This window comes from Hypomesus nipponensis, chromosome 11 (genome assembly GCF_054491055.1).
Source record: "Hypomesus nipponensis isolate SF chromosome 11, ASM5449105v1, whole genome shotgun sequence".
NCBI lineage: Eukaryota > Metazoa > Chordata > Actinopteri > Osmeriformes > Osmeridae > Hypomesus > Hypomesus nipponensis.
In genome coordinates this window covers 668848-692135 of record NC_140371.1, presented here as the reverse complement: position 1 = coordinate 692135, position 23288 = coordinate 668848, and the positions used below count along the sequence as shown (strand labels likewise).

The 23288-nt window shown below is 42.7% G+C and overlaps 1 protein-coding gene across 4 annotated transcripts; it reads right to left on the bottom strand.

Annotated features, from left to right (window-relative positions):
* Positions 1-32: 32 nt before the first annotated feature.
* ston1 (stonin 1) lies at positions 33-13165 on the bottom strand. Of its 4 annotated transcripts, none has more exons than XM_084709698.1 (5): positions 12999-13165; positions 4995-5212; positions 1636-3589; positions 1039-1241; positions 33-868 (listed from the first exon to the last, which is right to left on the bottom strand). In XM_084709698.1, the coding sequence occupies exons 3-5, from the start codon at positions 3497-3499 to the stop codon at positions 803-805; spliced, it is 2133 nt and encodes a 710-aa protein (XP_084565824.1). In that variant the 5' UTR covers positions 3500-3589; positions 4995-5212; positions 12999-13165; the 3' UTR covers positions 33-802. The 4 variants fall into 4 exon arrangements, with proteins under 4 accessions (XP_084565824.1, XP_084565822.1, XP_084565825.1 ...); XM_084709696.1 differs by having other exon boundaries at positions 4995-5194; XM_084709699.1 differs by lacking the exon at positions 4995-5212.
* Between the last annotated feature and the right edge of the window lie 10123 nt (positions 13166-23288).

Below are 23288 nucleotides of genomic sequence, written 5' to 3'. Positions count from 1 at the left end.
CGGCCCTTCAATGAACACGCGGACAAGGAAAATATACTCATATACAAAGTTTTACTCAGGTATTTTCTTTTTACTAAAGCCATACATCGATGCTTAAATATGTCATACAGTCCAAGAACCCAAAAGCAAAATAATTAATTTACAGTTTAGTAAAGCTATTTATCTATCTATATATTCATAAAATATTGCCACGTGTGCAAAAAAAACTCCATGGTCAGCTATTCAACAGTTGCTTGTAGGGGATCATGTAAAATGTTTAACGTTTCGTTTTAAGATGAAAACCCCAATTTTTATGCTAATGCAAGTCAAGAGCCCTGTCATTTACCAGGATCATATTATGAAAAAAAGGTAAAGTGCATTGGTATGGGGTAGGAAGTTAATAAAATACCAGGCCTATGCTTATAAATGAATGTCTTCAACACCATATTAGCATTGGCGTAGCAACGGGGTAGGGTGGGCAGCCAAGGCCCCCAACTCACTCACACACATTGATTGACAAACATGGAGTTTTTCTAAATATCCCCATTCAGCAGTAGAATACACTTTGCATGGTATAAACGCTGTTGATACATGTGCCTCCACAGAATAACTAATTCTGCTTCCCCGTGATGCTCACAACTCATAAAGCTTTTCTGAGTTGCGGGGAAGTCTGTCACCTTGGAGACGCATGGTATTGTTACTATCCTCAGATGCAGGGCTGTGTTAAAAGGATGAACTATGACATCTAGAAACTGTTATTGCTCTCCTGTAGGCTTTTGTCCCTTTTAAATACATCCATCCTTCTGTAAGGCCCTCCTGATGCTCACTGTGTCCTGCAGCCTGATGGCTTCTGAGACTCCATCTCTATCCACTTCTTCTCAATCTCCACCTGGAATCATACACACATTATATCATTCAGAACATTTAGCTAGTTTATATCAATTGTAAATATACGCCTACTGTATTATACATTGTTTTAATGTCATTTTGATCTGTATCAGTCATTACTATCAGTTGATATTGATAGTTTTCCTAAGAGCATTGCTACCGTATCGCTACCTGACAGTGACAGTGAGTCCTACTGATCACGTGTTTGTGGGGCTGGATGTCACTCTCGGTGCCCAGCGAGCGCACCCTGGTCTGGGATGCCAGGGCCCCTGTCGCCTGGTACTCTATAGAGGTGTAGGGGTACCAGTCTTTGGGCACGTCCTGGTCCGAGCCCAGCTCCAGCCGGCAGGAGAGGGAGTGAGGGTGCTCCACCGCTGAGGGGGACAGCTGCAGTTAGCCCAGCGTGCCACTAGAGGGAGACGCAACCTACGCACTTGATTTTCTGCTGAATGATCCATTTAGGTTGTTTTGTAAATGATACAGGACAGCGTAGTGTGGTTTTGGACGGGGGGTCATATGATCTTAGTGGCAGAGCATCTGTTGTCTTTGTGTGTCTCTGTGTGGAATGCCTAATACACATACAATACTAATACATGTAATTAATACAATATACTTTCATAATAAATATGGTATTCATACATCCAACTCTATGGACTCGTAATACATAATGATAACATATGGGGGGAGGGGTATAACTTAGTGGAAGAGCATTGGACTCAAGTTAATGCAGACATAATATCAATCAGTTAAAGTGTGCCAGAGTCTTACCCATGTTCTTAACTGGCAGCCTGTCGATCCTCCAAACGATAGCCGAGTAGACGTTCTCGTACTTTACCGTGCCAACCGTCACCTGAATGACCGGCTGAGAGTCTGCAGTGCTCACTGAACCCAGACAGGCGTTCCGGTTCATACGGGCCTTAAGGGACTTCTGTCTCAGCAGCGCCACCGTTCGTGACACCTTGACCCACTCTGGCGGCACTGGCACACGCACCTGGACGTCCTCGCAGAGCGGAGGCCCATCGGCCGGCCAGGAGGATGCCATGTTGAGGAAGGCCTGCAGCTCCACATAGGCTCCCTGCACGGTGACCGACGCCTTGATGGAGAAGGGCATGTCGGCTCCGACCGGGGACAGGGTCCGGTACCGCAGCAGCTCCACCCTGCAGCCGTCCGGAGGACAAAACTTCAGCAGCCGTGTCCTCTGGAACTCCTGCTCGCTGACACACCGGTGCAGGTGCCAATCGGAGATCTCCATCCAGGCGTCCTCGGCCTCCTCAGGGCCATAACTGGCATCGCAGCGCAACAGGCCATGGTCGTTCAATGCCAAGAAGCAGTCGCCCGCTCCGTTCAGGAAGGCCAGGCAGTGGACGTGGGTGTAGGTGGCTCGGTCCACCAGCACCCCGTCTTTGTCCAGCTGCAGCCAGACGTGGTCGGTGATGTGCAGGGAAAGCTCCTGCTCCTCGTGGTGGCGTCGCTGCAGCGGCGGCGGCAGCCGGAGCAGCTCCTCCTCCATGGCAGCCAGGAGGTCCTCCATGTCAGCGTGGTCCGTGGCGCCGAACTTCAACAGCTGCTCCGCCTCGGCTTCATGGCTCAGTTCCAGCTTGGGGTGGTAGCGCTTCTTCTCAGAGTAGGACACCTGCTCCACCTTCACTGTGAGGATCTTGCGGGGCTCCCCATAACTTTCCAGCTTCAGCTTGGACAGCTGGCAGTGGGGGAGCAGCTGGAACTCCTTGAAGGGTTTCTCCAGGCCTTTCTCATAGTACATCTGCAGGATGCCACCAGGGAGGAGCCTGAGGTAGATGGGGCCCCACTGTCGGGATGACATGCGGTTCTTCTTCTCTGGTATCCGCAGCATCAGGGACCAGCCGTCCCGCCTCTGACTGCGGAACAGGCCCCGAGGGATGAAGGGAGACGGACCCTTGCAGCCCTCCTCTTCCTCTCTGCACCCGGACCTGCAGGCCTCTCCTCGCACCACTCCGTGATCCTCCTCTGCTCGTAGACCCTCCAGCTTATGGCAGATGTAGGAGTAGGAGTTCTGCAGCAGGTCTCTCTGGGGTTCCTGGCCGTCCTTGGTCCTAATGAAGAAGCGCGGAAGGCTTGAGCCAGACTCGGAATCTGAGGAGGAGCTTCCGGAGTCAACGCAGGTCCCTGCGCCCTCCCAGAACGGGTTGAAGTGTCCGGGCTCACCCTGGAAGACGGGGAAGGGACGGAGGCCCTCTGAAGGCTCTGGCAAGTCCGGGGGAGAAGAGGCATCAGGGCCTGGGGAGGGGCCGGTGGCCGAGGCCGTGGAGGAGCTGGAGAAGCTACGGAAGAAGTCGTTCTGTTCCCAGGGGCCACTCAGGGTGGAGGCGGGTCCACTGAGTGGCGTGCTGAGCGGCGTGCTGAGTGGCGTGCTGAGCGGCGTGTTGCAGGGCACGCAGGCACCCCCCTCCAGGCTGCAGAACCCAGCAGGAGACTCCAGAGGGGGGAAGCTCCAGGAGGAGTCTCGTACGGGCGGGAGGACCAGCTTCAGACCGTTCGGACGGGGAACCAAGTCCTTTTTTGACCCTGGCGACTGCAAGGGCTTCTGGGGGAACGGGGGAGGTGACCCGTCATCCTCAAATGTCACCCAGTTAGAGCTCTTCATTGAACACATGCCGAAGGCTGTCTGGTGAGCAGGGACGAGTCAGTAATTCCTTTCCCACAACTTTATCACTCACCGCCTTGAAGGCCTTCTTCTTCCTGGCTGTGGAGAAAACAAATTGACATCTCTTTAAACTGTTAAAATGTTTTCACTGTGAATATCACCAGAACAGGCAGGAGAGGAAAGTGATCCTCCTGTCCCCACCCCCTATTTACCCAATGTCCAGCCTAAACGCTAAGCCCTGAACCCCTCACAGACTTACTTGATGTAACATGGTAAGTGATAAAGTGCAAGAGAGCTCAAAATGTTCAAAAATTGGAATGGGACAGCACTTGGCATCATCTGTAAAATAGTAATGTCGCTGGATCAAATCTGAAGAAAGCATACTTGGAATGTATCATCAAAGTACAATCTACACAGTTCTGGCTAAAGTAACCATCAGTGAGCTTTGTATTTAAATGTACATGTTACAACTTTTATTTCTAACCATGTTTAGGTCAGGGTTGATTGCTCCTTTCAGTCTTGTTTGTTTACTATTCTTCTGGAATTAATAGATTGCAGTGCCCATGATGCAGCTGGTGATTACATTTTTCTCAGTGGTTTTGGTACCTACAACGCAGAACTTAAAAAGACTCACAACTCCGTCAATGCGCCTGCATGGTCACAGAGTTGGATACTTGGAGTTCTATAACGGAACTCTAAGTGAGATATAAATCCAAATTGACTCTTGATTGCTCCTTTACGGCCTCCTGTGGAGGGGGGGTTGAGGGGTATCTGTAAAGGCGGATATTTAAGCATCTGTTGCAAGATGCAATATTAAGGCTAAGAGTGACAATTTCTCTCCAGAAGATAAAATGAAGTGATACCTCAGTTATTACATTATTGGCCCAGTTATTACATTTAAAAAAAAAATGTTTTAATGCAAGGCCAATAACGTAATAACCAGCCAATAACGTAATAAGTTATTACATTATTGGCAAAAAGTTATTACGTTATTGTCTCAACAACTTTATTACATTATTGGCAATTTATTACATTATTGGTTTTATTACATTTAAATTATTATGTTATTGACCGTTATTACATTATCGGCCATTATTACATTATCGGTTGCTACACACCTCAAAGTCTGTGAGTCTGTGAGGGTGGACATTGGGATTAGGCCATAGACTGTACTGACTGCAGCTTGAAGAGGTGATGGCAGCAGCTGTTCTGATTGGTAGAGGACAACAGGTGTGTGTGTGATTAGTAGAGAAGAGTACAGCTGCTCTGATTGGTAGAGAGGAGGACAGGAGCTGCGAGACTGGTAGAGATGAGTAGAGCTGCTCTGATTGGTAGAGAGGAATAGAGCCAGAAGGGTTGGTGACCTCTCATTACGAGGTATGCAGAGCTATGTTCCCAAACATGACGTGTATCATTTGCAACACCTTGTTTGTGAATGGGTAGAGTAAGATGATGGTTTGAATGTACTTTCTCTAAAGGCTTTTCATTAACCACATTAACTCACCACAAAGCAGTCTAAAGAACTCGAGTATTCCAGTAGGTGAGATGAGAGATGGCAACACTATTGTTTGTGTGTACCCGGATTTTACAGGGAATCCTCTTGGCTTCTACTAGGGATGAGTCACAGCAGCAGATAACCACTTCTTCCCTGCAGACGTCCGTGTGAACCGACCGGGCTGAGAACATCTGCTGCTGCAGGAAGCTCTGGAATATTCAAGACAGCTGGTGAAATGTGGAACACTTTTCAATTATTGTTGTGTGCAAGAGGAAGAGGATTCTAGCGCGTAATTCTACATTCATGGGTCCAGTCATCTGTGAAACATAAATGTGCAAATGTGGCAAACGTTTGTGGGAACCTTATTTCTTTACTGTTTCCCATGGTTAAATATTTGGCTAAATATCCCAATAATTTGTGGCTCAGGATAATGAGAGAAGACATCAGGGAACTGTTAATAAATGCAGGCTGTATTATGGGATGCTTGTTGCCGAGCTGTGGAAATGTAGCCCTAGGCTGTGATGTAATCCAGTGCTACACCCACCTGATAATTAGCTACCATGCTGTAATCATCTGACTAGCCAACTAGCCACAAATTCCTCTGCAAGTCAGTCAGGTAGACCTAACTCCAGCTCCCTGTCCCCAAACTCAGCCACAGCCTTCACCCTAGTCCCAGCCCTCACAGTGCCTGCGATGATGTCGATGACACACAGAGATTTCTGAAATGATAGATTGATAGTGCAGTGCCCGTGATGCAGCTGGTGATAACAATTCTCCTCAAAGTCTTTGGTACCTATATTTCTCAGATCACAATTTAAATTGTCATCTCTGAAGTACTTGTTTATGGAGGAGTCTAGGGGCCAAAACAAAATAAATAAATTCATAAAAATGTTATTAAATAATTAAATGGCAAGACACTAAATAAATAAATGTTACATGTAGGCCTACTTGTGTGTATATATATATAGTTTTACGTTTTCATTTGTTCACATTTATTTATACTTTCATTTATCCACAGTGTAATTTGCTGCAGCAAAATAAATATTTGATCAACCATCACCAAGTCAGGGGGAAGGTTTCAGCCTCAGACATCAATGAAAATGTGTTCACGATCCTCGGCGAGATGGTACAGCATAGGGGTGGGCGAATTAATCTCAAGCAGTGGCGGTTCTAGACACTTTTTACTGGGGGGGTTGAGGGGGGGGGGCAGTGTTTAATCAGAGGGGCACATTAAATTTGGCAACAAATTATATTTAAACATTAAATACTTTAATTTAGCTTTACATTAAAATCATACAAACGGCTCTGGCTCTCCCTCTTTCAGCTCCTCAGCTCTCTCAATACCTTGATATGTTTCTCTCACTTTTTTATTTACTGGGGTAAAAAAAAGCTGCAATGTCCCTTCCTCGTTTCATGATGACTACTAGAAGAAGAAAAATGTGTAAAAAAAAAAAAATCAGTTAGCTCAGGGGGGCCACAGGGGGGGCCAGGGTCATTTTTACAGGGGCACTGGGCCCCTGTAGGCCGCCGTGTAGTACCACCCCTGATCTAAAGAAGGCTATTGATAGTATCAATACCAATGTTGGTATCAGTATTGATTGATACTGGCGTGATGAGATCGATACTTAAGTTTCAATTTCTGTTCTCTACATTCAGTACACATCTCCCTTTACATCATAGTGGTTCTGCAAACACCGCTCCTCTCACTTCGCTCAAGCTCACTTTGCCCCTCCCCTGCTAGGCTGTTGTTGCCGGCGTGCACGTGCAGTAACACAAAACTCTTTGTCCTGTGTTTTATTATGATCATAATCAAGAACAATTAATTAAAAGAAAAATCATTCAATGAACATCATGAACATTTTCAATTTTCATTCAAATGTTCATATTGATAATGCGTTTACTTCATAAATTATGAGGCATTGCTTTCCCCGACACAAAAGAAGCTTTTCTAAGTAAAAAGTATTGGTACTGGCAATATGACCCAGTATCGGATCGATACCACATTTTGCAGTATGAGGCTGCAGAGTGAGATGATAGGATCCCTCTAGATCAAAGAGAGCTTGATGGACTGGTTGAGCCCGCCGGTGTGTAATACTGTTCATTCACTGTTCATGTTCTTTTGAGGGGGGATGAAAGATTTGTTTTGCTGCAACAAGTTCCACCGTGGATAAATGAAAGGATAAATAAATAAATGTGAACACATGAAAACGTAAATCTATAGGCTATACATACACACAAACACATGTACCATTTATATATTTAGTGTTGCATTTAATTTGTACTGTATATATACATTTTGTATGTCAATCAGGCATTAAATTATATAATTGTTCATTGCCTTTGCATAAATAAGACATGACAACTGACCGGGGAGACTAAATTCATAGGAACATTGTCCCTGTCGTATGCCCGTTTGAGGAAAACGAAAATAAAACAACCAAGGAGGCTAAAGTGGTAGGAATAGTGCCCATGTCCGTGATGCAGCTGGTGGTTATAATGTTGTAGCACATTAGTAATGTGCAAGCAGTTTTGACATCAGTAAGCACAAATGTACGTAACAAAATGTACTGAAAGTATCCACTGTTTCTTTCAAACGTGACTTCAAAATGCGTATACTCATCCTGATGTTGTGATTGGTTGGAAACATATCAACTATCACATTGTATGTATGCCCTGAATCAAAATAATTCTTAAAAATAGCGAAATTATCTTCAAGAGTACTCATGTTTCCAAATTAGGCCGTATTCTTCATCTCTCCTTCCTGTTAAATGACAGTCCGTCTGTCCAATCAGGAGGGTCCGCCCTCTGCTAGATAGACCTTACCTTTTCCGCTAGAAGTTATGTCGTTGTGTTTTCCTATTTGTTGTTGTGTTTTCTATTTGCCATTGTGTTTTATGATTTGTAGAAATGTTTTCCTATTTGCCGTTGTGTTTTTCTATTTGCTGTTGTGATTTCCACATAAAGGCCACAGTAATAAACCCTTTGAAAGATGATTCTTTGAAAGCAGCTGATTCATATGCCAGTAGTTAGCACTGCTAACCTGGCCGTATCGATTATAAAATTGAATTTGCTTCCAAATTACAGTTAGCTATAGGGTTCACAAATACGTATGTGTGAATTACCAATTGAAAGGTTGTCCAGTTGGTTAGCTAACCAGTATTTAATCAGTGCAACAGTCTTGGATTTTCTGTAGCACAGTGACATCAATAATATTGTTTCTGTCAGATGCCGTTTCCGGCTTGTTATATCCCTATGGTTTCGACTTGTGAGCCCAAACTGTGCAGCTCAGTCAACTCAATATGGCTGAGACTAGATCGAAGAGAGCACGCCAAACAGGAGGCAAATCATTTTATGGAAATGTCAAAATGCTTATCCAAACAACGTCAATCTCGGCACCGCACTCCATTGGATTTTAAAATGGCCACATGCGAAAAATGAACTTTCCAGAGTGCCAGGTTCTTGAGATAACCGTCGGAAACTCGCTGCCCTACAATCCCATTTACACAAGATACAAAGGCAGATCGACAGACAGACAGACACACACACACACACACACACACACACATAGATTCCTGGCATTATTAGAGAGATACACACAGCTGAGCCAGCTATCCTCTTATTTATCCTCTGAGAGAGGACAGAGGCTGAAAGAGGCTAGCCTCTAATGCAGGGGCGTAGCCACGGGTAGGCCTGGGTAGGCACAGGCCTACCCAATTTGTTTTAAGGCCTACCCAAAAACAAAAATATCTCCAAAAAATGATGCACCGGGTGCACATCGCAAAGTAAATAAGTAAAAAAAAAAACGGAAAAGATGCCTATCCATATTTTTCTAGGCCTACCCAAAAATATTTTTCTGTCTACGCCCCTGCTCTAATGAGAGGTTCTGAGACGCACCTCTTCCACTGTACTCTGCTATTCAACTCTCTGTTGCTGAGGTGTGACTGGCTGGATGTGTAACTGGCTGGTTAGGTTAGTGTTAGGGTTACCCTAGATCCTCCCAGACACCTGCAGCTACTCACCCAAACCAGGCTACCCTAGAGAAGGAGAATCCCTTGTCAGCCTCCACCCCAGCCTCCACTCCAGCCTCTGTTAGCGTCTACCCCTGCCTCCACTCCAGCCTCTGTTAGCGTCTACCCCAGCCTCCACTCCAGCTTCTGTTAGCGTCTACCCGTGCCTCCACTCCAGCCTCAGTTAGCCTATAACTCAGCCTCCAGCCGAGGAATAACAAGGCAGAGTTGAGGAATGTCAAATATATACAATGACAGTGTCATCTGGACAATGATAAGACAGAGAATGAGAAGTTGCCTCCACCAAGACTAAAGCAGACATTCCAAACAGTCCACTGAGACTGTAGCATTCACGCAGGAAATTCCAGGCTACTCACACACACACACAACAAACATGGAGTCTTCATTGCTCTCACACACATACACACAACACATATAGTCTCCATTGCTTGCTCTCTCTCTCTCTCTCACACACACACACACACACACACACACACAGAGTCTTCATTGCCCTCTCTCTCTCACACACACACAGTCTTCATTGGACTCTCTCTTACACACACACACACACACACAGTCTTTATTGCTCTCTCAAACACACATACACATGGAGTCTCCATTACTCTCACGCACACACAAAAAACCTGGCCTCTTCACTGCTCACACAAACAACATGGCCTCTCTGTGAAGGGACACATCAGAATACCTCCTTCCTGCTCAGCTGACGGATGACCAGAGATTAGGTTACTTTACACTGTACCTGTTGAACACTTTACACTGTACCTGTTGAACACTTTACACTGTACCTGGTGAAAACTTTACACTGTACCTGTTGAACACTTTACACTGTAAACACTTTACACAGTACCTGGTAAACACAGACTGTTCCTTGACTCTAAAACGGTAGAACTCTGCATTTCTGGTCCTTGATCTTCTGCTGTACTTTCTATGTGCACTGTCGCTTTAGAACAATTAATATACTAAATGAATAAAATATAACAACCTTAAACAAATGTCAACCATGTCATCTTATTTATGATGGAACAGGCAGACATATTTAGAAGACAACAAAGGCAGAAGTGGATAGAATTAATCACCCTCACATGTTTGGAGAAGATATTTTTGTTTTCCAACTCCCATGATCCAAATGATAATCTTGTAAAGTAGGCGATAGATTAACATAACTGACCAATAGCATGGGGGAGGATCCCATAAATGACCAACAGGACAACAAGACAGAATAAGAGTCAAATCCAATAAGTACATGAAGCACCATATTCAGTTCTAAACACCGCACAAAGACACAGTTGCTGACAGAGTCAGTCAAATCCCTGGATAGAAGGAGAGCAGAGAGGCTTGTCTCCACCTGTCAGCTGGTTTAATAGCTCACCTAGATCTCATACTGTTTATTAAACCTAGTTTCTTTCAATTTCTGTTTCTGTCAGCTACATACATTCTTGAAGTACCTTCAGGATCAATACAGTTCGTTTTGGATTTATCTCAGGATCAATAAAGGTAATGTAATGAATATTTGATTTGGATTCCACCGTCATCCTGCTCTGAGTATTCCTCTACATCTCCTCTGCCGTTTCCTAGGTTTGTTATTTTACTGCTAATTAACAGCCTTTCTCTCTTTAGTGGCATCATATCCATCTAATCTGTCTGTGAGGCCTGCCCTACTGACACCTCCCTAAGCTGACCCAACCCTGCCGCTGAATGTGGGCATAGCAATACTGCTGGTTACTGTGGATCAGGGAGGTGCTGAGCAGTGCATGATGGGAAGGGTCTGGCTTCAGCTTCACTCCTCCTCAGATGTAAACACACTGTTCCTGTGAACACCCCAGTGTGATACGGATCTGCTCGGTTCTGATCCTCAACCCTCAACCCTGTGTGTGTCCCCTCAGTTTCTCAGGGTTATCTGAAGCACCGGGCACTCCGCAAAGAATGTTGCAGATGTCCTCTTTATAATCCAACGGAGTGCTTTGCCGCGATTGAAGTTGTTCGAATCAGCATTTTGACATTTTAAAAGCAAATCCGTCTTTCACGTGCATCATCCCAGCCCCTACATTCCGATTGGTCCCTCGCACCATGCAGCACTAGCGGCACTAGAATGCTGTATCAGAGGCTGTATGGTAACTGCAGTGAATTTTGTTTTGTTAATGAACTAATGCGACTTAACGCACAGGAGTTTGTAGAAAGGAAAATAGGGAAATTCAGTTTTGTTATTAAGAAGCAAATTCACTTTTACAACCTATAATCTGGTGCTTTCAAAGGGGCTGGCTAGTGAACAGAACAACAATATAAAGTGGATACACTTTCAGAATAAATCAGTTAATTTTGAATTTGAACATTGTTTCTAATGTCAAAACTGATTGTTCACATGTACATGCAAGCTTTGTATGGTGAATTAGGCCTACAATTATGACAACTGGCTCAACCATTGTGCATGTAATGACTTCTGTTATGACTAAATGTTTAGATGTTTGTGGTGGTAAGACAATATAACAGAAAACAAATATAGTAAATTTGGATCAACACAACATAAGCAATTTATAACTTATGAAACAGCAAACAAATACATAGGCATTTGCACGAATAGGCTACCACAGCATTGGCAATATGACTAGAATAGATGATGTGGAGGTTGAACAAGTACTTTAAGAGAAGTTCAATTGTGATCTGAGAAATATAGGTACCAAAACCACTGAGAAGACTTTCATCGCTAGCTGCATCACGGGCACTGCACTATCTATCTATAATTCTAGACATCTGTGGGTGTCACCGACATCATCGCAGGCACTGTGCCTTCTCTATAATTCCAGGAATCTTTGTGCCACCAATTTGATCACGGGCACTATGCACTATAGGGTTAACACACAAATATAGATTACTTAAACTATACTACTAGGCCTACTTGAAAAGAATGTGAGACCACTGCACCTTTTTTCTTTCATTCAAAAAGGTTGCGCAGGAAAGTTTTGAGTAAGGAACAGAAGGTTAAAATTTGCAGTGGCATTTTACCCTTCTGTTAAATGTTAAATCTTTTTTTTTTTTTTTTTAAGAAAACGGTGCAGTGGTCTATTTTTTCCACAGCTGTGCATGTATAGTTCAAGTAGCCTAGTTTGTGTGTTTCACTGACATCTTGATCTTAATCTCCGACTGCATTACGGGTAGGCTACTTTGCACTAGTTAGTTTAGTTTACTTAAACGGAGAAGTCATTCTGAGACCATAACCAGGTTTAAACGTAATATTATACAAATATACGTACAATATTAAATAGGCCTCCAGTTTAAAAACTTTAAAATAAAATAAAAAACACATTTTACACAAGACGTCAAATGGTTTCTCTTAATCGACACTGAATGTAGTAGGCTATTTTGCTTTTAACCTGCGTATTGTTCTATCCACAACGGCTGTCTACTTCATCTGTCAGTTAAGTTGCAGGCCGACGTGTTTCAGGATGAGAACAGAGAAAATTACCTCTAAATGCCCACGAATTTGAATATGGGCCTCTTACAGATAAGGTCTTTTCTCGAGTCACGCACAGCAACAAAAAAACTGTTTAGATGCGGTGTCTTCAGCCAGCTCTCAAACTATTCAACCGTGATCGCTGACTCTTCCAGAAGAAAAACCTCAACAATAAAGTCTCTCCACTAAAGATTGTCATTTTCTGCTTTCGTTGTGCACAATTGGCAGAATAAACTAGACAGTGCAGCACGGTATTCATTCTCCAAGACTTTTCCAACATTAATGTGAAATCGACAATAATTATTACTAAATACCAACGCTGAGTTATATGGCTAAAAACGGCCATGAAACATGACGTGGATTAGGCTAATGTCAATTCTCGGATCCCGGAATCCCAGCCTATGAGAACTAAATGTATTTGCTAACTAATAGCCTAGGCTACAACTTGCTTTGTGTGGGACAGACGGAACACCATCCCGTTAGAGTTTACGCTTCGTTGGCACACAAAACACACAAAAACAACAGTAGCCTACTTACATTTACAAGTCAGGTCATTGTGAGTTCCTTTTTGTCGAAGTTTAAATCCCTTTTTCTAGGTCGACCGGTTTCACTCAAAATGGCAGAGCGTAAAAGCTTCGGTGTTATTCCCCCGTCCCGATGTAGTAACGGGACGGCTAGCGGTGCGACATGCAGAGTGAACAGAGGATGCACACGATCCCCTCCCTCCTCTCAGCGCATGACAGAGCAGCTGGCGGAGGGAGTTCGTGTTTGCAACTAAAAATCCCTAAGGAGGTGAAGTGATGAAGGCAGTTTACAAAGTTTGTTTCTGTGTTGTAACGAGTTGTAGCGAGTTGCAGTTTAATCAAATCAACACTGTTTTTATTGACTTTTGTCTACCTTCTGGGAAACTATTATATTTTCTTTCAAATATAGCCAATATAAGCCGGGGAGATTCTAGAAAAATGTTCATGGGGTGGCAAGAGGGTGGCAGGAGATTGAGGGGTGGCAGAAGTGTGTGAGATAAAAATGAAAAAACTGAAGGCTGTGCAACATGTAGCCTATGCATAGCCAGTGTACACTCTGAGTCAGATGGCTGAGCGATTAGGGAATAGGGCTATTAATCAGAAGGTTAGTGGTTCGATTCCCAGCCGTGCCAAATGACCTTGTGCAAGGATGTTGTCCTTGGGCAAGGCACTTTATCTTACTTGCCTCGGGGGAATGCCCCCGTACTTACTGTAAGTCGCTCTGGATAAGAGCGTCTGCTAAATTACTAAATGTAATGTATGTAAATGTACACTCTAAAATGAATTTGAGGATTATAGGTCACATGACCAAAAATCAATTGAAGTTTTAAACTTTCAAAAATTCATCAAAAATAGTGTGAGATAAAAATTAAAACTGACGGCTGTGCAACATGTATGCATAGTCAGTGAACACTGATGGATTTTAGGTATATAGGTCACATGACCAAAAATGAATTGAAGTTTGAAGATTTATTTTGAATAAAAAAATCATTTTTAACAACCTGAGATGAAAATGAACAAAATAAAGACTATGCAGCATGAATGCATACATCTTCAAAAGTTTAACATTATTTTGACGCTCCTAGTTCATGTTGTTGAAAAGCTTTTGACATTTGTAATTTGTTGATGGTCCCCTAAACATACACATATGTTTTCTTTGTTTTCAAAGCTGCCAACTGGGGTGGCAGCTGGGGTGGCAAGGCTATTTTTAGGGTGGCAGATACCACCCCGGTAGATCCGCCCCTGTGTCGAAAAATATTTCTGTTGTCGAAAAATGTGTTTTATCTCATAGGACTTATTTTAAGTGGCTGCAAAAACGATTTGACCAGTTCGGGGCTGTAGCGCTAGATTAATGCAGCCCTCCCGTATGCTATCCAATAGAAGAAAACAGCGGTAAAATGTCAGCGTGCAAACGGAGCAGAATAAGTCGCGTCACTAAAAATGCTGTCATCTGTAATGCGTGCAAGGCGGAACTTGCTATCCATGGGAGCACAACGTGCATTCTGGAAAATTTAAAAAGGAAACATCCTGGCACGAGAGGAGATGGAAACGGTGAGAAGTGAGTGTGCTCCAGCTGGAATTAAGCAAGCAGTTAACCAGTTGCTAAAAACGCATTACGCAGTATTTCAGGCATACTAACACGGTAGCAACATGTCCATAGACAGCAGTTAGACATGCATTACAGACATAAAGCTAGGAATGTAAACACATTTCTTTAATTAGGCAGCAGCATTAAGAGCTTCATTTGTAAGACAACAGGGTTATGTTCAATGAAAAACTGAGAAATTGGACAATAGAAAATTGGCCTGTTCAGTTGGCTCAAAGTGCAATAAAAATATTTTTTCAAAAGCTGAAGTGATTTCCTGTTTTTATTTATTAGTTAGAACAAGTATAACTCAATATTTTAACAAATTGCAAAAGCTGAATAATCATTCAAAGCCTACTGATTAATCAGTGAAAAAATTGATGATTAGTCGACTAATCGTTCTAATAATCGTAAAATGAGTCAATTATCAAAATAATCGTTTGTTGCAGCCAATTTACAATAGGCAACCTTGTTTACGATGGTTAGCTACAGTAGTTAGTCTAATTAGCTAGTGCAAGCTAGTTAAATTCTGTATTTTGGGAGGGCTGACTGTCTTACCTTGCTAGTGAGTTTAGACAAATGAAAGGTTTCTTCAGTCTATAGAGTAGCCTATTACTAACGGGGAGTTAGGTGGCTAAGCGGGTAGAGCATCGGGCTAGTAACTGAAAGTTGCCAGTTCAATTTCCGGACGGTGCACATGACGTTGTGTCCTTGGGCAAGGCACTTCACCCTACTTGCCTCGGGGAGAATGTCCCTGTACTTACTGATAGTCGCTCTGGATAAGAGCATCTGCTAAATGACTAAATGTAAATGTAAACTTAGGCAATTTGGACCGATCACAACGAGAGTGTATTTTTAACATTAACATTGCACTTAAAACCCTGTTTTAACAGCACAAACATCTAAACATTTAGTTCATAACAGAAGTCCTTACATGCATAATGGTTGAGCCAGTGTCATAATTGTAGGCCTAATTCACCATACAGCGCTTGGGTAACACTTTAGAATAATGGTCCGTTGTTAACAAGTAGTTCTGCAGGAAGTTATAGATAGTACTACACCAAATTTAATACTATTAACTAATATGGAACCAACATTAACTAAGCAGTAAGTAATAGCTTATTTACTACAGAGGTAGTTCCTTGGTAGGTATTTGCTTATTACTAAATAAATATATCCTCATTGAGAACTACTTGTGAACTATGACCAATTAAGAAAGAATAACCGATTAATTACTAATCACAAAAGTGAACAATTCAGTTTTTTTTCACTCTGAACATGGTCATAACTTTTCAGAAGCTTGTGCCTCAAATGGGTTCTTTGTGGAAACCAGTTTATGAATATTATATCCCCCCAAATACATTAGCTACAGGTTGAGATTGTGACTACTCTTATCAAAGGATGGACGTATGTTCTCTGTTTATTTCAAACTTAAACATGGTATAATACAAATAATGTTTTTTTGTTTTTTTGTTTTAATAATTAGGAAGTGATGCTGATAACGCTCATGATTGGATTAGTTCACTATTATGAGCTCTTGAGTGTCAGTTCAATATGTCTCAGACTCCAAAGACCTACCTTTATGTTACAGTAGCCGCCTGAGTAGGACTTCTCTTTAGGATATGAATATAAACATTGATGTTCTCTTGTCAAAAACAATTTGCATCCTGCATTTATGTTGCGATAAGCGCCAAACCAAATCTTACAGATTTCGATGTTTGTTAGAATATCACTAGTGCCTCACAGAAATGTATGCCTGTACCGTATGTGTCAAATATAAAATTAGACTTATTATATTACTTGTGAAAACCGGTATAACTCCTCACTAATTACTGAAGCGTTACCTTGACATGTTGGTGAGGTGTTAACATTTTTTCACTTTGAAATAACGGTCCAGATTACAGTTACTGTGGGATAGTAACTGTAATCTGGACCGTTATTTAAGTGAAAAACATGTTAACACCTCACCAACATGTCAACTCGCAAGATTTACAACATAAAACAACTGCAGTGATTGGGTGACTTTTTATTATATGCACCGGAAGATTTCCATGAAATCGTAAAAGAAAATCCTACATAATGCAAAAATGCACATGGGCATGCAAGAATAAAGCACTTTGTCAAATATGTCTGAATGAAACATTCTTTGTTTGGCACAATGATGAAAACTAGCATTAAAAAAAATGCTGTATTTTGGAATGAAACATTCAACACATTCAACAAACTGTGATGAGAAGTCAAACATAATGGCTAAATAAGTAATGGCTAACCTAAACCAACGTATAGGCCTACTCACTCCATAATGAGTCTGGCATTGGCCACTACTACGAAATACAACAGCAATGCAATTCCAAAGTGATGAAAATGATGAAGGAAGAAATAACAAATGACAGGACTAAATCAGAGATAACCCAATTCAGAGAACAGGAACATGGCCCAAAACGCTAGCTAAAGTTCTTGTTAGCTGTAAAACCAGGCTAGCTGTCGACTAGCTTGTAAAAAGCCCCATTCATACAAACTGTATAGTATTGCAATCGAAATTCGCACTAATTCCACAATTCAAAATTTCACCAAGTCATTATCTGAGGGATTTTGTTAGCCAAATACTGGATATTTACCATCCATGAAAATGAGCCGAATGAATTTGTGCTCCAAACTCACTAATTAACGTTGCACCAGAGTATACGTATAGGGAAAACATGACATGGATTTCAGGACAAATAGGTTTCGGTTAGCCTGGCTGCCAGCCCAACTTAGCCCCGCCCACAAAAACATTTGGTCGGGAAGTTGGGTCTGGAGGGTCTCGTATTGGGGACAAACTATATAAAACCAGGAGCTGGTCGGACCAATGAAATTGCCAGGGCGGGCTTTATACAATGATGGACAGATGATCAACAGTAACGTAATCAACAACGTCACGAAAGAGCGCTTGGGTTGACGTCGTTTTCAACAAAAAACATATTACATTGCTCTGATTGGTTGTAGGTCTATCCAATTAAGCGAAGAGGCATTTGTTTTACGAGTTTGGTTGAAACACGCCCCATAGTCACAGCCCAACGGAGAGTTATCAGACTCATATTCTGACTAGAATTATGAGTATGACAACGTCAGGCTAGGTTTTGGTAAGCCAAGTCATCTGGATTTGGAAAATGGACTGGCCGGGATTTGTAACTTTCGGAGCTGAAAAACGTAATAGCAGTCACATTGAAATTGCCCGCATAATCATACAGTATGATCAAATATTGGGGGGGACGTGTTATAACGTTAATATTCATAAACTGGTTTCCACAAACAACTCTTCTGAGGCACAAGCTTCTGAAAGGTTATGACCATGTTAAGAGTAAAAAAAACAAAATTGTTCACTTTTTAGACATTACTTTCGTGATTAGTAATTAATTGGTTATTCTTTCTTAATTGGGATGAGGATATATTTATTTAATAATTACCAAATACCAGTGATGGGCAGTAGCTTAGTTAGTCTTGGTTCCATATTAGTTAATAGTTTTAAATTCGGTGTTAATGTAGTACTACCTATTACTTCCTGCATAACTACTGATTAACATCGGACATTATTCTGAAGTGTTACCAGCGCTTGTATTTGTAATGTGCTGGCAGTTTTTACATCACGCATTAAACGCATTAATTTAAGTAACAATTATTGATCTATATATCTGAAAGTATATTCACTTTATATTGTCGTTCTGTTCGCTAGTCACATTTTCCCTGCTTAGTTTATTTTCATTGCGAATGCTTTGCTACTCGCATTAATTCAATCGCGGTAGGCTACTTTGGCAGTTTTGACATCACCCATCACCCATTTTTAAACCCATTTATGTAACAAAATTCACTGATTTTGAAAATATATCCACTTGATATTGTTGTTCGGTTCGCTAGCCTAAATAACTAACAAAATTGTTCTTACTACAAAATAAATGCTTATCCAAACAACATCAATTCCGGCACTGCACTCCGTTGGGTTATAAAGAGGACCTATGCAGAATATGATCTTGGCAGAGTGTCCGGTTCTTTAGCTGAGCGTGGGAAACTAATCCCATTCTAATTTGTACACACACACATACACAGATTTGTCATTATTTGAGAGATAATGAACCAATCACACATATTGAGCAAACTCAGAATTGTCTTTCCACATGCATCCCGGAGTGTTTGCCGTGAGACTGGGCCAGAGTTATCCTACTGTCAGACAGGGTCAGAGTTATCCTGCTGTGAGACTGGGCCAGAGTTATCCTACTGTCAGACAGGGTCAGAGTTATCCTGCTGTGAGACTGGGCCAGAGTTATCCTACTGTCAGACAGGGTCAGAGTTATCCGGCTGTGAGACTGGGCCAGAGTTATCCTACTGTCAGACAGGGTCAGAGTTATCCTGCTGTGAGACAGGGTCAGAGTTATCCTGCTGTGAGACAGGGTCAGAGTTATCCTGCTGTGAGACTGGGCCAGAGTTATCCTGCTGTGAGACTGGGCCAGAGTTATCCTACTGTCAGACAGGGTCAGAGTTATCCTGCTGTGAGACTGGGCTAGAGTTATCATACTGTCAGACAGGGTCAGAGTTATCCTGCTGTGAGACTGGGCCAGAGTTATCCTACTGTCAGACAGGGTCAGAGTTATCCTGCTGTGAGACTGGGCCAGAGTTATCCTACTGTCAGACAGGGTCAGAGTTATCCTGCTGTGAGACTGGGCCAGAGTTATCCTACTGTCAGACAGGGTCAGAGTTATCCTACTGTCAGACAGGGTCAGAGTTATCCTGCTGTGAGACTGGGCCAGAGTTATCCTACTGTGAGACAGGGTCAGAGTTATCCTGCTGTGAGACTGGTTCAGAGTTATCCTGCTGTCAGACTACATTTCAGTGTACATTTAAAACTGACATTAGTTTAAAACAGCTCTGCCTCTGGCAAGATTGGCTGGCTGGCTAGACCACTACACACAAAATACCGTTGCCATGGAGACATAAGGGAGTTGTACAACTGGTGATCCCACAATCAGGGCCCTGTACTACGACTCAAGATTTGGTGTTAGCGAGGTTACTTCAGGTTCAACCCTGGGTTTTCTGTATCACAACGGTGGATCACTTGTTACCGGGGTAGATCGCCATGGTAACAATGGCTGAACGGCTAACCTGGTCGGGAGCAGGTTAAGTTGGAGATCTACCGGTATTAAAGCCACGCCCACTGTTATATTTAGGTATTCATCGGTCTTCTGAATTAAACCATGACCAGAGATTCCTTGGTGCTGCATCTGGTGCCAGCCACCTTATTTGCATCGCCATTCAATACCAGTTCCTCACGACTACAGTAGCCTAGTGATGACATTCAGTACTTGGTTGGTTGAGGGGCAGTTCTATGGGCGTATGTGAAGCCCTCTGTGACATGCTTGCGTGTAAAAAGGGCTATACAAATAAATTTGATTTGATTTGATTTGACATCCCTCCTTCACTTGGACATGAACTTCACTCTTCAGTGGATAACCATCTCCTGCAACTGAATGCTTAACCCATTAACTGAAGTCATACACAATGCAATTACTTAAATTAACAAATCAGAGTCTACCTTTGTAAATCTAACACAAATATTTTGCACAACTTATTTAAACAAACTTAGTGCAAATAAACATGTAAACTCGTTTGTACTTGTCTAGCTCACTTAATAACATAGTCAGACAGGTTCTTAGGCATTCTGGTCTTCCTCTTCGGCCTGCCCATTTGTGCCTCATAATGAGTTCCGCTATGGTCTTTCACTGACACAGACATGGCTGGTTGTTCCTGCGTGTCAGCGTCAGCCATCTGCACATCCTGTGCTGGCAGCTCCTCTGCTGATGTTTGTGATGGTGTCCTGCTGACTTTTTAACAAAGGATGTATTTCTGGTGTACCTCACCCCCGCCGGAGACTCAACCGCCACACAGTTCCCCGTTTTGCTAACAACCTTCTGCAGCGTGGCGTTGAAGTTAGTTGTGAACATGTCCACCTTGTCTTGATGGAATAGAACTTCGTCCCCTACGTTCACAGTTGAGTACTGAGCATCTCGCCGTATATCAACGTACACCTTGGACTTTGCCTTTTGTTCAGCATCTTGATCCTGGACTTCCAGGTCTGTGTGTGAGTCGGTCATCTCTGGTAACTTCCCTCTTATCTTTCACATTTGGATGCTATTTCTAGAGAGCGTGCCAACGTTAGCCCTGGGCCATCCTCAAGTAGTTTACGTCGCACATGATCCGAACTACAGCGACTCAAAACCACATCCCTTATCTGATTATCACAATCAGCCCCAAAACCACAGTCCCTAGCAGAATGGTGGTCTCACCCGATCCCTACACCAACCAATGGAACGATTGACGGGCAAATGCTGCATTGACTCTAGGTACGAAGTAAGCGTTCACAGGGGCGTGTCCAGACATTTTTGATAGGGGTGGCACCAGTGGGGCACTGACGTATGCAGGGGTGGCATGAAGTGTGAGCAGGAGCGCCTGCGCAGACATATACACTCACATATGCACCCACATCCAGACTTTCACCTGTAGGTTTGCCACTCAAACTTCTTCTTCGTGCCTTTTTTTTTTGCAGGCTACATACTACTTTAGTGCATCTCTGCCTCTCAGGTTTGAGAAGGAACTGCAACTCTAAACAAGAGTGCAGTTTATATTCAGTGCCGTGGCCTGCCTCTGACTGGGCATATAGCCAATCATATTTTAAGATCTTGGGGTGGCCAATTAGATTTCAGGGGTAGCCCGTGCCACCCTAGGCCACTCCCTAAACACGCCAGTAAGCGTTCAGGGCCTCGACAGCCCTCCCATAATCCGTTGCCTCTCCCGTGTCCAACAGGGTAGACAAAATGTCCTGAACATCGGGTCTGGCATGGTGTAGAAGCAAAGCCCTCCTCCGCTGTCTCATCGCGCCATCTCTGAACATCGGGTCTGGCATGGTGTAGAAGCAAAGCCCTCCTCCGCTGTCTCATCGCGCCATCTGCATACAGTTCAAAAGAAGTTAGCCATCTTGTCCACCTCGACCCCAACGTGGCAGGTTACGAGTAACACTCGAACTTCGGCTGCGTGTTATTCTCCATACTGCACTATCTTAACGTGGGTGAAATTACCTCGTCGCCAATGTAATATTTAGGTATTCATCGGTCTTCTGAATGAAACCATGACCAGGATTCCTTGGTGCTGCACCTAGTGCCAGCCACTTTATTTGCACCGCCATACAATACCAGTTCCTCACCACTACTGTAGCCTAGTGATGACATTCAGTACATGACATCCACTAACTCATTCTTGAGGATAATGGCGTCACCGTTCATAGAAGATCCTGTGGAGCTCGGTGCGCGGATAGTGAGAGGTGCGCTCAGAAGAGAACAGAACATCAGAATCAGAAAGGGTTTTAATCGCCATGAAAGTTTGGTGTATACATTAAACATATAGGAATCTTAAAACACTTAACATGAGATCTAACTATACTAAAGGTACATATATGTCTATACACTAGCAATGCTTAGAATTAAAATAATTCAGAGAAACATTTAGAGACCGACAAATCCATTTGGCATTCCCTGATGAATATCTTTATGAAAGACATAGATTCTCAGCTGAGGGAATTACGTATCTTTTCCAGTTTCTTGAGCCGTATGTTGCCAATGCGACACATCGAAGGCGTGCGCTCACTGTCCCACAGACTGTATGCATAGAGTTGCGTTATTTCGCAACGGGTACTTTTATGTAGTGTCATGTTGATGTTATTCCTATTCACTGGGGTGTCTCCCCTTAACCCATTCTGTTATCCTTGGGTTGCTTTGACCCATATTCTAATTATTTCCATATCAGAAAATTGGGGTTTCCTTCAACCAAAACATTTAAAACCAAAAAGAACAATGTGTATGGTACTCTCTTCACAAGTTAAATAAAGGATCCTTTCACACTTTCATTGAATTTGGATGTTTCATTAACTTTTATAGCATTTTTCAAAAAGAATAAATAGGACATTGAAAGAAAGAAATGGTGAAAAACCCCACAAAAGACTCAAAAGGCCCAACATTAAAGCCACAAAAAGGTATAAAAAGACCAAAACGTAGAAAAAAGTTGAACAAATACATCCTCATGTGTTCTCCCTTTCCTAGGAACACAGAAAAAGAATGTCAGTGTAACTAAGTTGAGTGTCATTCATTCAGTCATGTACTATCTCTTCTCATATTCCAGTTAACCCTAACCCTTCTCCAAACTTGTTTTTTTTTTTATTAAAAGCCTCTTATACTTTATATCGAGCTCCAGGGTTCTTTTATACAGGGCCCTCACATTGTCTGCTGCAACCTGAAACAAATAAAGAACATCGTCCCTTTGCAAGGCACACTTGGAGAAAGTTGAAGGTGTCCATTTGACTACTGTTTCAAGGTTCATTGCTTATACCTTGTGTCTTTGTGTTGGCCTTGAAGTGGAGGCCCTAGGCTCAGGGGGAGGTAGAAGTTGCTCTTCCTGCTGAGTTTAACACCATAGCAATTTAATAAATTGAGTCATATTTGAAATGAGCACTTTAAGGACTTGTGTCTTATGTTGAGATCACCACCATTAGCAAGTCATATCAGACACTTCAATCACAGCCACAAGTGTACAGACTCTCACAATCTCTGTTGCATGTGGTATATAAAACTCAAAAGTGTACCCCCAAAATGAGCAGGCAGACACAGTTTCCTGATCATCTAGCACCTCCACTTGAGAAAG